A 14,596-nucleotide genomic window follows, 5' to 3' on the forward strand; every position below is an offset into this window, starting at 1 on the left:
CCCTTTTCCCCGCCCCATTCAGGAGTGGAGTGGTTTACCCCTCCCCTCGAGCCTGCCCAACCCCTTTCCCCGCCCCCTTTCCCCGCCCCATTCAGGGAATGGAGTGGTCTACCCTCCCCTCGAGCCTGCCCCGCCCCCTTTCCCCGCCCCTTTTCCCCGCCCCATTCAGGGAATGGAGTGTTATCCCCCTCCCCTCGAGCCTGCCCAACCCCCTTTCCCCGCCCCCTTTCCCCGCCCCATTCAGGGAATGGAGTGGTTTACCCCTCCCCTCGAGCCTGCCCCACCCCCTTTCCCCGCCCCACCCCTTTCCCCGCCTCGGTCCTAATTTGCCTAACAATAAATAAAACTCCCCATAACGCAGTGACGACCTGCCCACCATCATTTTTGCAGTACACATACAGTGTATTTCTTTTTTTTTAAAGTCGAGCATCATTGCAGCGTTTTTACAGAGTGCTAACAAAACTCTGTGGTTTATTCTTAGTGTCTTCTGGAATTGCATAAATGAAAAGACAAGTGTTGCTTTCAGTTGAAGTATTTTCTGAACCGCAATTCCTTTTTCATCTGTGAGGCTGATGTACCATATTATAATTTTTAGTGTTGTAAATTGAAGCATATTTTGTTTTTTTATGTTAAAAAAAGAGTTAAAAAAACAAACAAAAGTTGTACGCAGAGTTGTTAACTGTAAATAGAGGTGTATTTTTGGTCTGCACCCATTTGTATATGTATGTATACATAAATATTTATCAAGTGTTGCAGAAATCAGTTTTAAAAAGTCTTTGGAAAGAACGTCTGCACTTTTGTAAATGAAAACACTCTTTAAGACAAATTTTACACAGTTGTTGCAATGGTGCTGTATTTTATATGCCCCGTTTTTGTGAAATTGAATTTTAAGGGAGTTTATTTGTCAAGATTTTTGCTATAAGGACTCAATTAGAAATCTTTTGTTCAAATTTCATTTCAGAGCTGAAAAATCTTAACTGGAATCACTTCATTTAAGACCAAGAAATTAACGTGACATCTTTATTCCTGATGTTTACACTTTTTTTATGTTGACCAACTATAAGTTGTCATAAAAGGAATAACCATTAAAACAACAGTGGTATTTATTGGACAGATCACAATCTGGCTTAAACAAAAGCTAGGCAAGTCTAGTAAAACTGGTCCTAGACCAATCGGATCAAAGGAGTGTACGTAGTCATAAGGCAAATTTTTGGCAAATTCTAAGGCAAATTTTTGGACTAAGCTTAGACTTTGGCCAGTCTGATTCACAAAATCAACATTGCTGCTTTTATGCAAAGAAATGAAATGAGGGAAAAAATACCAAATGTGCACAATTTTTTGTGTGAATACTTAAAACTAAAGTTAAATAATGAAGATTTCTGAATGTTCTGCCTTAAAGTGATGGGGTTTTTTAATTTTTATTTTTTTTAAAGATTTTTCCAATTACAACCAACTCATTTCCAGTGATTTCTATTTGTTAATTTGCAGGATAATTGCCGAGATGATTTTTTTTTAAGAAGATGAACAAGTGATTAAACAAAAGATGTTGTGTGATATACAATGGATACCTTTAATGTATAATAATATATTTTGTGGGAAAATAAAAGAGGATTTAGATAGAAATATACGGGGTTTATTGCTGCCTTTTATTATTTCAAACTGAGTAAAAACTGGATTTAACTCTTATGGAAATTGAAGTGGAAAAATGGGGGGGGGGGAGGCTGTTTTTGAAAAAAAAAGTGTTCCTGTAGTTATTACCACATGGTGTTACCGCAAACCGAAACTATATCGATACTCCGCAATGCAAAGCCTAAAACCTTATATGTATAATACACATTCGCAAAGTTGATTATACCCCGAACATGAATTCATATTCAAGACTGCCCAAATTGCCTTTGGTTTTCATCCCCTTCTTCCGCATCTTTTCCCAAACCAGAAATTTAAAAATGTATTTCGCAGTTGTCCCCATGTCCCCAGCCCCCACCCAAGTATTGCACATTTTCAGTTTACGTTGGAAAGGATAACCTTGGGTTAAGGGTGTCTGAGTTCCATACAATATCGGGGGATGATCCTACTTACTTTCAACCGTTGGCGGGAGGAAATATACCCACTCGCGTCCCCGTAGACCCCTGGATGCGTGGTGCCCCCCCCCCCCCCCCCCCCATCCCGCATCCCCGTGTTGAGACCCCTGGACGCGTGCCGGTGGTGTGCATGCTATTATTACTAGCTGGGGTAGTGAAGACCTGTTAATAGATGCTTTTCACCCTCGCCCCGCCCATGGAAGGGAAGAGGATACCGTTTCTTGCACCTTTGTTGTCCTTAACAAAAACAAAGATGTGAGATACTCGCGAAGTCGCGATGCATCCTTACCTTCAAGCATTTTTTTGTGGGCTGCCAAATAGTCAACGCATAGATGGACACCGAAACTGTTTAGAAATACAATCAGATGAATCAGTGACAGCCAGTCAAATAAATAATTGTCCGCAAGTTTTACCGTGATTGATTGTAATGTCAGCCTCAGGTGAGATGATTTTCATTTGCATGCATGCATCCTCGACTTGGTGTGGACTATGCGGTTTGACATCTTTCTCGTTCTCTCGACATTGCACACGTCATTCGCTCCTATGCCGTGATGGCAAGGTGCTAATTTTAGTCGCTGCGGCCCCGGCCCCGTGCGGGGAAAAAAGTGAAGATGAATTGACGTCACTCGGTGGCATTGCAATGCTCGACCTGGCCTGCTGGCTACGTATTTCTTTACAAAATGCTGACGATTCATGAGCTCGACTGACGTCATAATGACGTCAGCCCGGTGACAGCCCTGGATGTGGGAATCATTATGCTATTTTTTTTCACGCAGTATATGAATGAATGACTCCTTGTCTTTCGTGATTTGGGAGTGAAGACATTTTGAAATATGCAAGTCTGTCTCCCAATATTTTACTAAACAGAAACTTCGATTACTACCTTTAATTGTGCCCAGAATCCATAACCACATTAATTTTAGAGTTAGCGACGTTTTCCTTGCGACATTGCGGATTTCAATATTAAAACATTACAGATGCGTTTCACTCCGAAAAAAAAATATGATTATCTTTCCAGTTGCTATTTCTCTGAAAATATAGTAGTAATGCACTTTTGAATGAGACATCGAACGAACAAAATCCACCAACGTTTAGTTATTGAACTATTTCTTCACAAAAATCGAATTATTGGCTTCAAGACAATAACTCGGCTCATATCTAATTTTTTTCGACCAAGTATGTTTTTGACCAAATTTTGCCTGCATTAGACTGTGTAAATTTTTTTCAGTTACATTTTCTCATGTTGCTTCGCCGGGGCGTCGTCTGCAGCTACAGAACAACCATCTGCAGGAAGCCGTACTATACGCATGCGCATTTTCAAAAACTAAATGCACGTGACGTTGGCGTGGCCATCACAGGTGCCCTTGGCCTTTGGACAGCGTGTGGGTGTACGTTACGAGCGGGAAAAGGCCGCCAAATAATTGCGACCAAAAAAAAAATCCCTAGAAATGGCTTCCGTATCCAATTGTTTCCCGGGTTTCAACTTAATGAGAACGTAGCGTTGGTTTTAACAAGGTAAAAAAATGAAAGTGGGCGTATACCCCCAGCGGCGCGGCACACTGGGGGTGGGGGTGGGGGCTTCACAACCTCGTACCCAGGGCTTCGAGCAGTACGCGCCCATCACTACCTGCTCTCTCACCCTGATATTGGATCATTTTGCATGTGCAAGATTTTTGAACACGTATGCAAATGAGGAATAGTCTGGTGATGAGTTACAAAAACACGATTTTTATTCAATTAAACTGTTACGATCTTAACGAAACAATATGCAGTATCACATTTCATGTTAATATTAACAAACTGGAAAGGAAATTAATATTTTCGAGAAGGCGTGGACGAATGATCGCGAAAACACGTACTGCACGTTGTGAATAACAACACCAAGTACACGATAAAAATCCATTACTAGCCAATTGCGGTATCGAATCAGGATACAGGAAGAAAGTTTCCTATCCAGGGTTTACTATTGGAAACCGTGTTGGAAATAAAGTAAGCACTGGGGACGAGGTTGGGGGCTTCAGGCTTGGATGAGACGGGGGGGGGTATTCAGACGAAATTCAGACGGGCTGTGGCGTATGAAAACAATGCACACTAAAGTACTACGTCAGATTAAGTGCAGACCTCCCCTATCGAAGTTACCACGCCCGGCTGAAATTACCAGCGCTCTTGTTTCTTGAAAGCATCCTGTCTTCCTTTCTATACACCGAAACAAGATTGTAGAAAGGATATCGGGCTTTAAGTCCGGGTAATTTTCAAACATAAAGTAGGGGCTCTTAGTTGGGCAGTGGCGTTTGCAGGATTCTGGGGAGGGGGGGAGACCGTTCGTCCTTTTTCTTCGACTGTCGCCGCTTCAGTGCATTGCACAGTCCACTGACTCGTGCGCGCTAAAACATCACACCTCGCGCTAAGGACGATTCAAGATTAATAAGACTAGACCGGGGGCGTAGCTTGATCCTGAAAAGTCACATTCATTCGCGAGGTCGATCTGAGGGCCGGCTTTATAATGAGGCTATGCGTGGGAGGAAAACGTTTCCAGTATTTCAAGAAAGATTTTTTTCAAATTAATTTTGTTATAATCGGTGAACATTTAACGAATATTTATTTTGAGCGCCGACTGATGCCGATCGTCTCGTCGAACTTTAATGCACTACTCGGGTCGCAAAAAGAAAAATTCCGACTGAAATGTTCCCGACAGTTGTAGCTCAGGCGCAGCTTGATCCTGAAAAGTCAGTCGTCGACTGTTCTGTGTCGTTGCAAGGTCGACCTGAGGGCGATCGACTTAATGAGGTCACGCAAGGGAGGAAAACATTTTCATATTTCAAAAAAACACTTCCAGATGCTTCGGTGCAGTCATTCCGACAGTGCTTGGTATGCCCTGCACGCAGAAATATTTTGGATTCTATCTTGGGGTAAGTTTTTGAATTTGTAAATTTCCTTCTTAAAAAAAAATGGCGATTTTTTTTGTGTGTTTTCTGATAGATTTCAAACTCACTGCATGGGCCACGGCTGTGGCTACCATTACAAGTACACTTGCGCCTCGGCCCAACACCCTTGAACGCTAGAGGGCGCTATTTAAAATATTGTTAGCCGCTCGCGAGCCTAGCCGTCAACTTGCCTGAAGAGCGATTCAGGCAAAGTCGCAGGATCCTATTGAATTTTCTCCTTTTCTGTGCCAATAAGGATCGAGCAATTTTCTTACATGTAGCTTGCCTATTCTATAGTTCGCGGTCAAGTGATAGAGTTAATGACAGTAACTTTACGCACATCCTCTTTGCCCGTTTGTTTTTTTTTTGGTTAAGAAGAATATCAAAAGATGAAAGGTGCCGAAACTTTTACTGCACTTTCCTATACGGGATTGTGCCTGCATTTACACGTGTGCGCTACATTATAACACAGTACATTTTGCGGTTTCAGTCCGCCGGAAAAGTTGACCACGTGACCATAACATTGAATAGTGTAACTAAATCAGACGTGTAACCTTCCGCTACAGGTAAACTAATTCCTTCAGTTTCTTTGGACTCACGTTTCTTAACCTACGATTGGTTCAGAAACCAGCACAATCACGTCCGACTAAAAATCATAATGTCCCATATCAAAATATGGCTTTTTGTCATTAAAACTTGTCATTCCGAAAATGCAGGTCAACTCTTGCTTCGGGAAAATTGTTCCGGTAGCTAGTCTTTTTTCGAGGCAACTCACGGTAACAGTTTTGAAATGCTTCCGATTCACATCTCTAGATTTAAGAGGAACACTGCTAAAAAAGATGATGTTATGGTGTCAAAATACTAAATTATGATTGGGCTTTTGAAAAATATGGCAAGTTAAATTATAAAAGAATACAGTATTTGAGTACAAGTTAGTTTTTGAACCATAAACGCCAAGTGCGAGGCTAGCAATCCTTTTTACATGCGGAGCGATAATAAAGGGTGAAGGGTCAAATCAGAGAGCGAGCTTGACTTCCTTGCTAGCTAGCGGTGCATTGAGATAGTGGCGAATATCCCGGAAAATACCACTTTTTATTGAGAAGGAACCACAGGGAAGTCGTCTTCTTCCGGCTCTGCATAGGTGTGGTTGTTCTATGGGCTTCGAAAGTATCAAATGGTGGTGTAATTCCTCGGTAAGCGTGATTTTGGAGCTGCACGGGCCAACACACTCTCACTGGCCTGGGAAATTTTAACCGTGCATGGTGGATATGGAGGGCATGAAGCCGAAGCAGTGTGTTCGCTACAGCGGCGCTGCTGCAATGCTGCATCAAGTCTAAAGCCTGCAAATCGTGTATGCAAGGATGCATTGAATAAAGTTCTTCTTACTTTCTAGTGTGTTGCCTTGGAACTCGTGAGATGTAGGTGCACTACTCATCCAGTGTGACTGACAGGAAGATATTAGATAAATAAAAACAGGTCCATTTTGGCGTAACGTTCAAAGTGGTTATGATGTCTCTACCATACTCTCTTGATAAATTGACAGTTTTAAAATAACCATCGAAATTTGATTGGCTGTAGAAAATACAACATGGTGGGTTTGACATTACAGACTGGATCAGTCTTGACCAACACAAAACTCAAGGATTAGTCACCAGCATTGGCCCGTTTCAGGGTCCCTTCGGAAACGTGACTGCATTTTTTGTCGATGATGTGACAATTTTTCATTATCATCCTGCAGTCAGTGACTTTTTTTTTAGCAAATCATTTTTCAAAATCCCCGAGTGCCGCCGAGGGAAACATGGCGGCTAAGCTACGAGAACTTGTCAGCAAGAACAAGACCCGGTACACCGATGGAAACTTCGACCTGGATTTGACCTGTATCCTTTTTTTTTCTTTTATCATCTTGAATTTAAAGGAAGAGGGTTGTGTTCTGTGAGTTGTTAAGGTCGGTTCATACTTCATGACACATTTGCTGCAAAATTCGCCAGAGTTAAAAAGTGCTCAACTTTTGCAAAATCGCAGCACTAACACTTGTCGTGACGTCACAAAGTAGCATTCGCATTCGCTTTCGCACTTAGTATGAACCGGCCTTTAAACTGTGTTAAATTTTATTGGCTGTCAATGGAATGAGTTGACAAAGGTGTGACTTGCAGTGCCGGAACTGGCTTGCTACAAATAGGGGGGGGGGGGGGGCGGAGCAAGAAGAGAGAAGGGCCAAGAAATGGTGGCATGGTGTTAATAGATTTCCGAAATGCTTCTCAGTGGCTACAGAAGAGAAAAATGGGAAAGGAAGGGGGGGGGGCGGGAACGGGAATGGAAGGAGGTACTGGATATCATACGTCACGTGAGAGTGCTGTTGTACACACGTGCAATATTTGTACTCAACAGCCAATGTAAGTCCCTGCCAAAACAGTTTCTACTGTTAAATTTACTGCAGTATATAGTTGGTATTGACATAGGGTGAGTATTGAACTTGGGGAGGAAGGGTAAACTTGGGGGGGGGGGGGCAAGGGGAAAAATTATAGGGGACAAATGCCCCTTTGCCCCCAGTACAGTAGTGCAGCCATAGGGTATGAGTAGGTGGGTGTGTATGTTGGGTTAATCATGGGTCAGTATACATGAACGTGGTGTCCTATTCTGTCTGGAAGATACTGGACTCCCTTGGTTTCCGAGGCCCAAGATGCAGAGGGACACCATGACTATTGCACTTTGGTTTGAGTGGTGCAGAGGTCACGTGTAATTTTTTTTAGCTTGTCCTCACATTACCTTGGCCCTCAAACCCCATATTATTTAACCTTCTATGCAAACATACATTCTGTGCCAAGTAGTCCTTTCAGTCAAACTTTAAACAAGTGACTGTTTTCAACAGTTAAAGAATTCCCAGCCTACATAAAGCAGGATTGACTTTTTGGGACTGTTTAAGTAACTTGATGCAGCCGTGCTTTGACTCCGGGTGAGTGATAAAACAGCCGTGACCGCAACCTGCCTGCTTTGTCTGTTGACCCAGTTTGACTAGCCACAGTGCTTGCTAGACATATGATCTGACTGCTGGTGACTAGCCTGTGTTAAATGTATAGCAGGGGAAGTGGATGGAAATTTTGACTGTCTGTGACTGTTAAATAGTGGGAGGGTTAACGCCCAAACATCCCCCACCCAAAAAAGGGAGAAATTCTGTAACTCAGTGGTAAGGTTTATTTAACTGAGAACGCGATATTTAAACAGAAAGTACACTCATGGTGTCTTCTTTCCCAGAAAATTGGGAAGAAATCTGACAATACAAAATACACAAGTTGGTGTAGAAATGTATGAATATGTTGTATGTTTGACACATTGCAAGTCTTGTTTATTCGGATGGTTTCTATCCCTCTCAAAATAATTTTATTTTAACTTGTGGTTCAAGTATCTTTGGTGTTGTAAATCGTATTCTTCATTTGCTCATGATAGAAATTAAAGGTCACCTAGTACACAACCAAAATTTAAAGGGGACCAAAAAAAATAGTGTGGACTACGAGTTACTGGGAATTGGATCAATGTGTGTAACTCCATACCGTAGGTCTATTTTTGGTTTTTAATTTGGAGCCTGCGAGGCGTGTTTATTCAAAAGCATTTGCAGTGTACTGGAGTGCAGTAAGTTTAACCAGTTCGCGTCGGAGGACGTGATAACACACACTGGCTGTTTTTATACACGTCAAGATTGCCTCGACTTGCCTCCGGGTGACGTCTAAACACGTTTATCCCTCATGACTTTTGTACATGCACAGCAAGCCTGTGAAGTCTGTGGAGGCGGACCGTGTGTTGATCTTGAATTGGCCGTTGTGCACTGCCTATTGTACAATTTACGCTCCATTTCACACCCCGGAGTATTGAAACATATGAGGTTTCGACAAGAAATATCGTACAAATACTGTTGAAATGACTCTTGCGAATCAGTATTTGTGGCTTTGGATGTATATCAGAAGTTGGCTGGAAAATTTTGTCAGTTGCGAAAATCGAAATTTTTGGCAAAAATAATCCTGGCGCAGGCTCAATCTTGCTTCGGAAGGGAAAATCAAAGCACCCGTGTTGGGCTGCAGTGCAGAACCCTAGAAATACAATCATAGTGAGGACGATGCATTCAGCAAATTTGTAATGAATTGCCTAGTGACAGGCACTGTTTTGGACAGGGAGCTTTTTATTCTCATACTGTTTTACCAGCTAATTTCACATGAAGTGGAACAGATTTTGCCAATAGATTCACATGTGGTTAAATTTTCGGTGGTAAAACACATATTATCCTCCATAAAAGTACCGGAATTACATATGTTTGATAGATTGTCGTAATGATAGAGGGAACCCATCATGTGAATATTAAAATTTTTGAATATTTACCACATAAACCCTAACTCCCTAGGCCTTTTTGCTAGGATGTAGCCTCAATCCTGCAAAATCCTTCAATTGGCCTCATGAAAAAATAGCATACATGTATATAGCCTCAATCCTGCAAATTCCTCCATTATTTCTTGAATGTGGCCCGTTGAGGAGTGACCACTGCCTGAATCCTGCAAAATCCTGTAGCAGTGAGTGACTGTCAGTATGTTGAGGCTTGGCCAGTGACATCCTGGAGAAGTACAGGGGATTTCAAGCATAATCAAGGCCTATATTTATGCATGGCTGAGCAGAAACAACACAAGGTCGGGCCCAAGACCTTGACAAAGTGCATCCTACGAAATTAGTAACACACTTTTGCCATGTAACCTTAATCCTCCAAATTCAGCCACTTTGGCAAAGAGGATGTTGAAGGATTCAGGGCGGTTAGGGTTAAACTTCTATTGGGATGAACATATCAATAGCCACATTGCACATTGCAAATGTGGTTATTGGTTAAAATACACCATGAGACGGGTGTTTTTATGGTGACATAGTCAATGAAAGCGTTAGAAAAAAAATTTAAATAAAAAATGGAAAAACATATCTTGATATTTTGAACCCTTTCCATTTGATTTGGTACAAACATGTACCGGTACACATCATCTGTCATTAAGATGGGTGCAAGCCAGCTAGTCTGGTTCGCTGACCCGGCAATTCCCTGACGTTCTATAAATTGCTCTGTTTCGTCTGAAGGAGGGTCAGGGAACCAGACTGCAAGAACAGCATTTTTTCCTTGGTTTTTCCCAGCATCTGTAAACACAAAACTTTAAACTAATCAGTGTTACAATATTTGCTATAAAATACTAACCCCCATATCCATCCATTTCTGAAAATGTTAGCAAAAACAAATGTTGTTTATAATTATACCTTTTACTCAGTATAAGTTTATGTACATTTTTTTTAGGGAAATAGGATGCAGCCAATAGCCCCAATTATTTCTGTAATTAAGAAAGAAAACTTGACTTTCCTGATCCTGTGTATGTGCCTCATAATATAAAATACGATCGAGTGCAAAGAAAATGTGTATAAGTACACAGTATTGCACTATCCCGCAGTAAGTTAGGCCATGTAAAAAAATTAATCAGTTTCTCGTACCCGCCCACTTCCTTTTTTCATGGCTACCTTTTTTTTTTCTTTTCTTTTCTTTGTATAAATTCAATCATTTGTAATATATTTTGCTAGTATGTACATACATGTAGATTGTCTTTTTATTAGTTTCCAACAAAACTGTGGCTATGTAGAAATGGGTAATGGCTCCCTTGGACACAATTTTGTATCAGCAAAATAGTCTAGAAAAATGAAGAATCCATCTGCCATCTTGCAAAATCCGCCATCTTAAAAAAAAAGTGCCTGCCTCCTTCATTATTCAAAAATTCAGGACGAGAAACTACTTATTTTTGTCCTTGGCCGTATGCAAATAAACATACACATTGATTAACATCGACTCAAAATTTGAGAAAAACAGAAAAGTTAATTTGTTTGCATTGCCAGAAAATATGTAGAGGCTTCTCCCAGCAGAGCCATATTACAATTCTCTGAAGGAATGCCAAACAGAAAGACAAAGCAAAACTCCGAGGAAGTTCTGGAAACTGAAACTCCATTTGTTGCATTTCCTGCAAAATTGGCCAAGTCGAGTTTTCGTTCCTAAAAATAGGCAGCATGTCCACACAAAGTGGCGAAGTGCCTGTCTTTAGGGGCCTCCGAGGTTAGATTCACCTGTGATTTGAGAAGCAGATTGAGTTATAATTTTAGTTTTAATTTAATTTGATGTACCGAGTACGTGTGTGATTTAGCATTTGGTAAAACCATGCACTTCTGAGGCTAAGGTGTATTGTCATAAAGTGATTGCCATGCTTTTGCCGTTAGGCTTTTTCTTGGGAGAAATTTAGCTTGAGAGATAAACGGAATGCTCTTCAGCCTTTTTTGATGTTCTTGTTTTTTCACAAAAGCATCTGTCTAGTAAACGATAATATGTCATGAGTGTACGTGTACATGTAGTCCAGATATCACGATGGACCGATGGACTGAATTATTTGCTAACCGTGGATTATCCTGGTCACGAGATTAGACCATCAACTAGGCGAGTGTACTTGCATTCAATTGTGGATGACACTCTGTATTTCAGTGTCTTCCTTGCATGAGAAACCCGGGAGGGGGGGGGGAGGAATGGTGGATCTGTCAAGTTGAACTACCGGGTAGATCGCATATTATGGAGCTGCTTACGGGAAAATATTGTAAATTGTGAGTTTACATTTATTGTGCATTTAGTGCTACATGGATGTAAACATTACCAAAAAAAATCCAGTCACAAGTATGGTAGTATACATTGTACATGTATACACATGTACATATAACTACATGTATGCATCCCATGACATAATATAGTTCTCAGCTATGTTACAGTGTAGCAACTTATATCAGCAGGACTTGATCACATTGTATCTAGGCCTAGATTACTTCAGAATTTATTATATTTCTATGTATTAATATTTCGTTCTTACAGTGTAGCAACTTACAATGTACACATCAGCAGGACCCAATCATTGCATTTAGCCTAGATTACTTCAGAATTTGTTTTACTTCTGTGTATTTTAATGAACATAACACATGGATTTAGTCTTCTTTTTGTTTCTTTTTTTTTTTTTTTTAGATAAGTCAGATTTCTGGTCAGTCAAAGATACAATAATTATGAAAGATAGTTGTATATAACTTGTAAGGTTTTTACATTTTTTATGGCCTATTATTTATTAACATAAGTCAAATTTCTGGTCAGTCTATGTTACAATTATTATGATACCGGTAGCTACATGTAGTCATACGTATAAAGGTTTTGTAGGTTTGTTTGGGAGTGGGCACCAAATTTCCAATAGATTCAATCCACTAAGATGGTGAACGCAGTCCTCGCATTATAATTTTTAGTTGGACGGGTGCCTGGGCATCTGCTGGACACACTGTAGCCTACTTTTTGACACCCGCCTTGTTATGAACATGTAAAAAAAATGAAAAAAAGTAAGACTGCTGCAAACTGCTTACTGACTGGATGGACCTGAAATATATAAATCTAAAAATTGATGTGGCCTGACGTTGCGAACTTAGCAAGTTCTTCTTCAGAGGCTAAAACAGAAGAAGAAAAAAATTGTAAAAAAAATCACCAAAACTTGACACTTTTTTTCTGCCTCAGTTCCAGGTATAAGTGAACAACCTGCATGCTGACCAAAGCCTTCCTGTCAGTGGGAATGAGACGCAAGTTTTTCCCTTTTATCCTGAACCATCAACGTGTGGGCGTTGATGTCTGTACAAGGGAGGGCAAAATCAACCCTGCTACATGTATAATATCCAATGTAAATACGGAGCCTCCCCGAGCATGCTTACCCTCATTAGTATGTATGTATAGGGACTCCCAGCAAGAAGGATTCAGGATGTGCACATCTTTATCACGATTTCCTCGTCCCCTTTGTCGATTTCCTGACCACCGGGTGCCCTTTTTCTTCCATTTACAGAAGAAAAAAAATCAGGGGCCTGTCCCTTCATGTAATACAATCCATCACCAGCATGCTAAATAATTAATTAGATAGTACATTTACGAACATGTTGTTTTTAATACATACATGTGGATTTTATACATGTACATACCGGATATGTACATGTAAGCCCCATGTAAACTACATGTACATGTACCGGTACTTAACATAGAAAAATATACCAATTAATGTTCGCATTACTGCTTATAAAATTTTAAAAGGCAGGAAACATGTATCATGTATGTAATTCCAGCCGTGCAACTTTTCCTCAGATCGGCTGATTTCCTCTTTCTTTTATTTTCCATTTCTGCCATTCAAAATTGAATATCACTGTACAAAGTCTTCGGGATTTTAGAATTTCCTCTTTTTTGGGGGGTGAAATTTAACTGTTTCATAATGCCTGTCATTTGCACAGAATTCTGTGTGAATTCAGAACTTAAAATAGCAACAAGGGTTTAGCTGCCCTAGCCACAAAGATAATAAAACCAATCACATGTAAATATTTATAAAGTATCATTTTGGATTTTGATCATTGTGGTCAAGTTTTTTTTTCCCCATTACATACCGGAACATTGTGTGTACTGTACATGTACGCAGTAGTGAATGGTGCCATCACAGAGCACATGTTCCATTCAACATGTAAAATTGTCATGTTTGTGTACAATAATAGACCGCACACCACCAAACATGAAGCAATGGTACCCATCATATACCGTACATACATGTACTGTACATGGGTTACTCCATGAAGTTGGAATAATAGCTGATAATGCTGAAATTACTCTCTTTGTTATCAATTTGTAAAAAATTTAGTCTTTCAAATCCTTCAAAGTAACATTTTCCTCAAAGGATATGATGTTACTTTTAAAAATAAAATCAAATTAGGACTGTATCTGTCCTCAAATAATTTTTATTGGGCAATATGTGTGCAAAAACCACTAAAAATGTCAGTAAAAAGTGTGACATTTAAATTAACAGAAACATGTGTTTTTATTGTTTGTGTTTTGTTGCAAAAATGCCAACTGATCAATCCTTTTAAGTAATTTACTATTAGATTGAAGTCATATTCACCCATATCTATGCATAAAATTGTACAAAAGCTGCTCGTGTTGATATTACATGCATGTGAAAATTCTGTTACCTATGCTACATTTGGTGTCCACACTTTTTGTTTCCTGTAGCATAGGTACTAAGGCTTGCTATCTCCATACAGTACACTGTATCTGAAAGATTTTGATTTAAATATGTTCAACTCACTCCAAGTTGAGTTTTTAAAAAGTTGAATTCTCCAAACTTGCTGCTGTTTATAAGATGCAAGAAGAAAAAGTATCATTTTTTGAAATGGTGTCCATGTAGCATCGGTATTTTCAAACTAAAGAAACCCCTCAAGCAGAAATACCTCCACACATATTGACACATCTTAACCTTTGGTAAATAGTAATTGGATGGATATTCAAAATAAAACATGCTTTGGAAAATTGTTCTTCAGCAATTAAGATTTATGTTCCAAAATATAGCGTGGTGTCCAAATGTAGCATCGGTAGAAAATGTAGCATAGGTAAGAGAGTATTCCTTTAGTTGTGAAGCTATGATTGTAGACAAATTATTTTTTTAATGTTAAAACCAAGAAAGTGGTTAATTACAATAAATTAATAACAATTAG

At 39.9% G+C, this 14,596-nt stretch overlaps 1 protein-coding gene across 1 annotated transcript in view; it reads left to right on the forward strand.

Annotated features, from left to right (window-relative positions):
• Nucleotides 1-6,010: 6,010 nt before the first annotated feature.
• LOC119732047 (phosphatidylinositol 3,4,5-trisphosphate 3-phosphatase and dual-specificity protein phosphatase PTEN-like) overlaps nucleotides 6,011-14,596 on the forward strand; it is a 48,191-nt gene continuing 39,605 nt past the window's right edge. Inside the window, exon 1 of the mRNA XM_038205413.1 lies at nucleotides 6,011-6,882. Coding sequence (XP_038061341.1) covers nucleotides 6,804-6,882 — 79 coding nt within the window. The 5' untranslated portion in view covers nucleotides 6,011-6,803. The remainder of the gene's footprint in view (nucleotides 6,883-14,596) is intronic.

The sequence above is a fragment of the Patiria miniata genome, unplaced genomic scaffold (assembly GCF_015706575.1).
Source record: "Patiria miniata isolate m_02_andy unplaced genomic scaffold, ASM1570657v1 HiC_scaffold_24, whole genome shotgun sequence".
NCBI lineage: Eukaryota > Metazoa > Echinodermata > Asteroidea > Valvatida > Asterinidae > Patiria > Patiria miniata.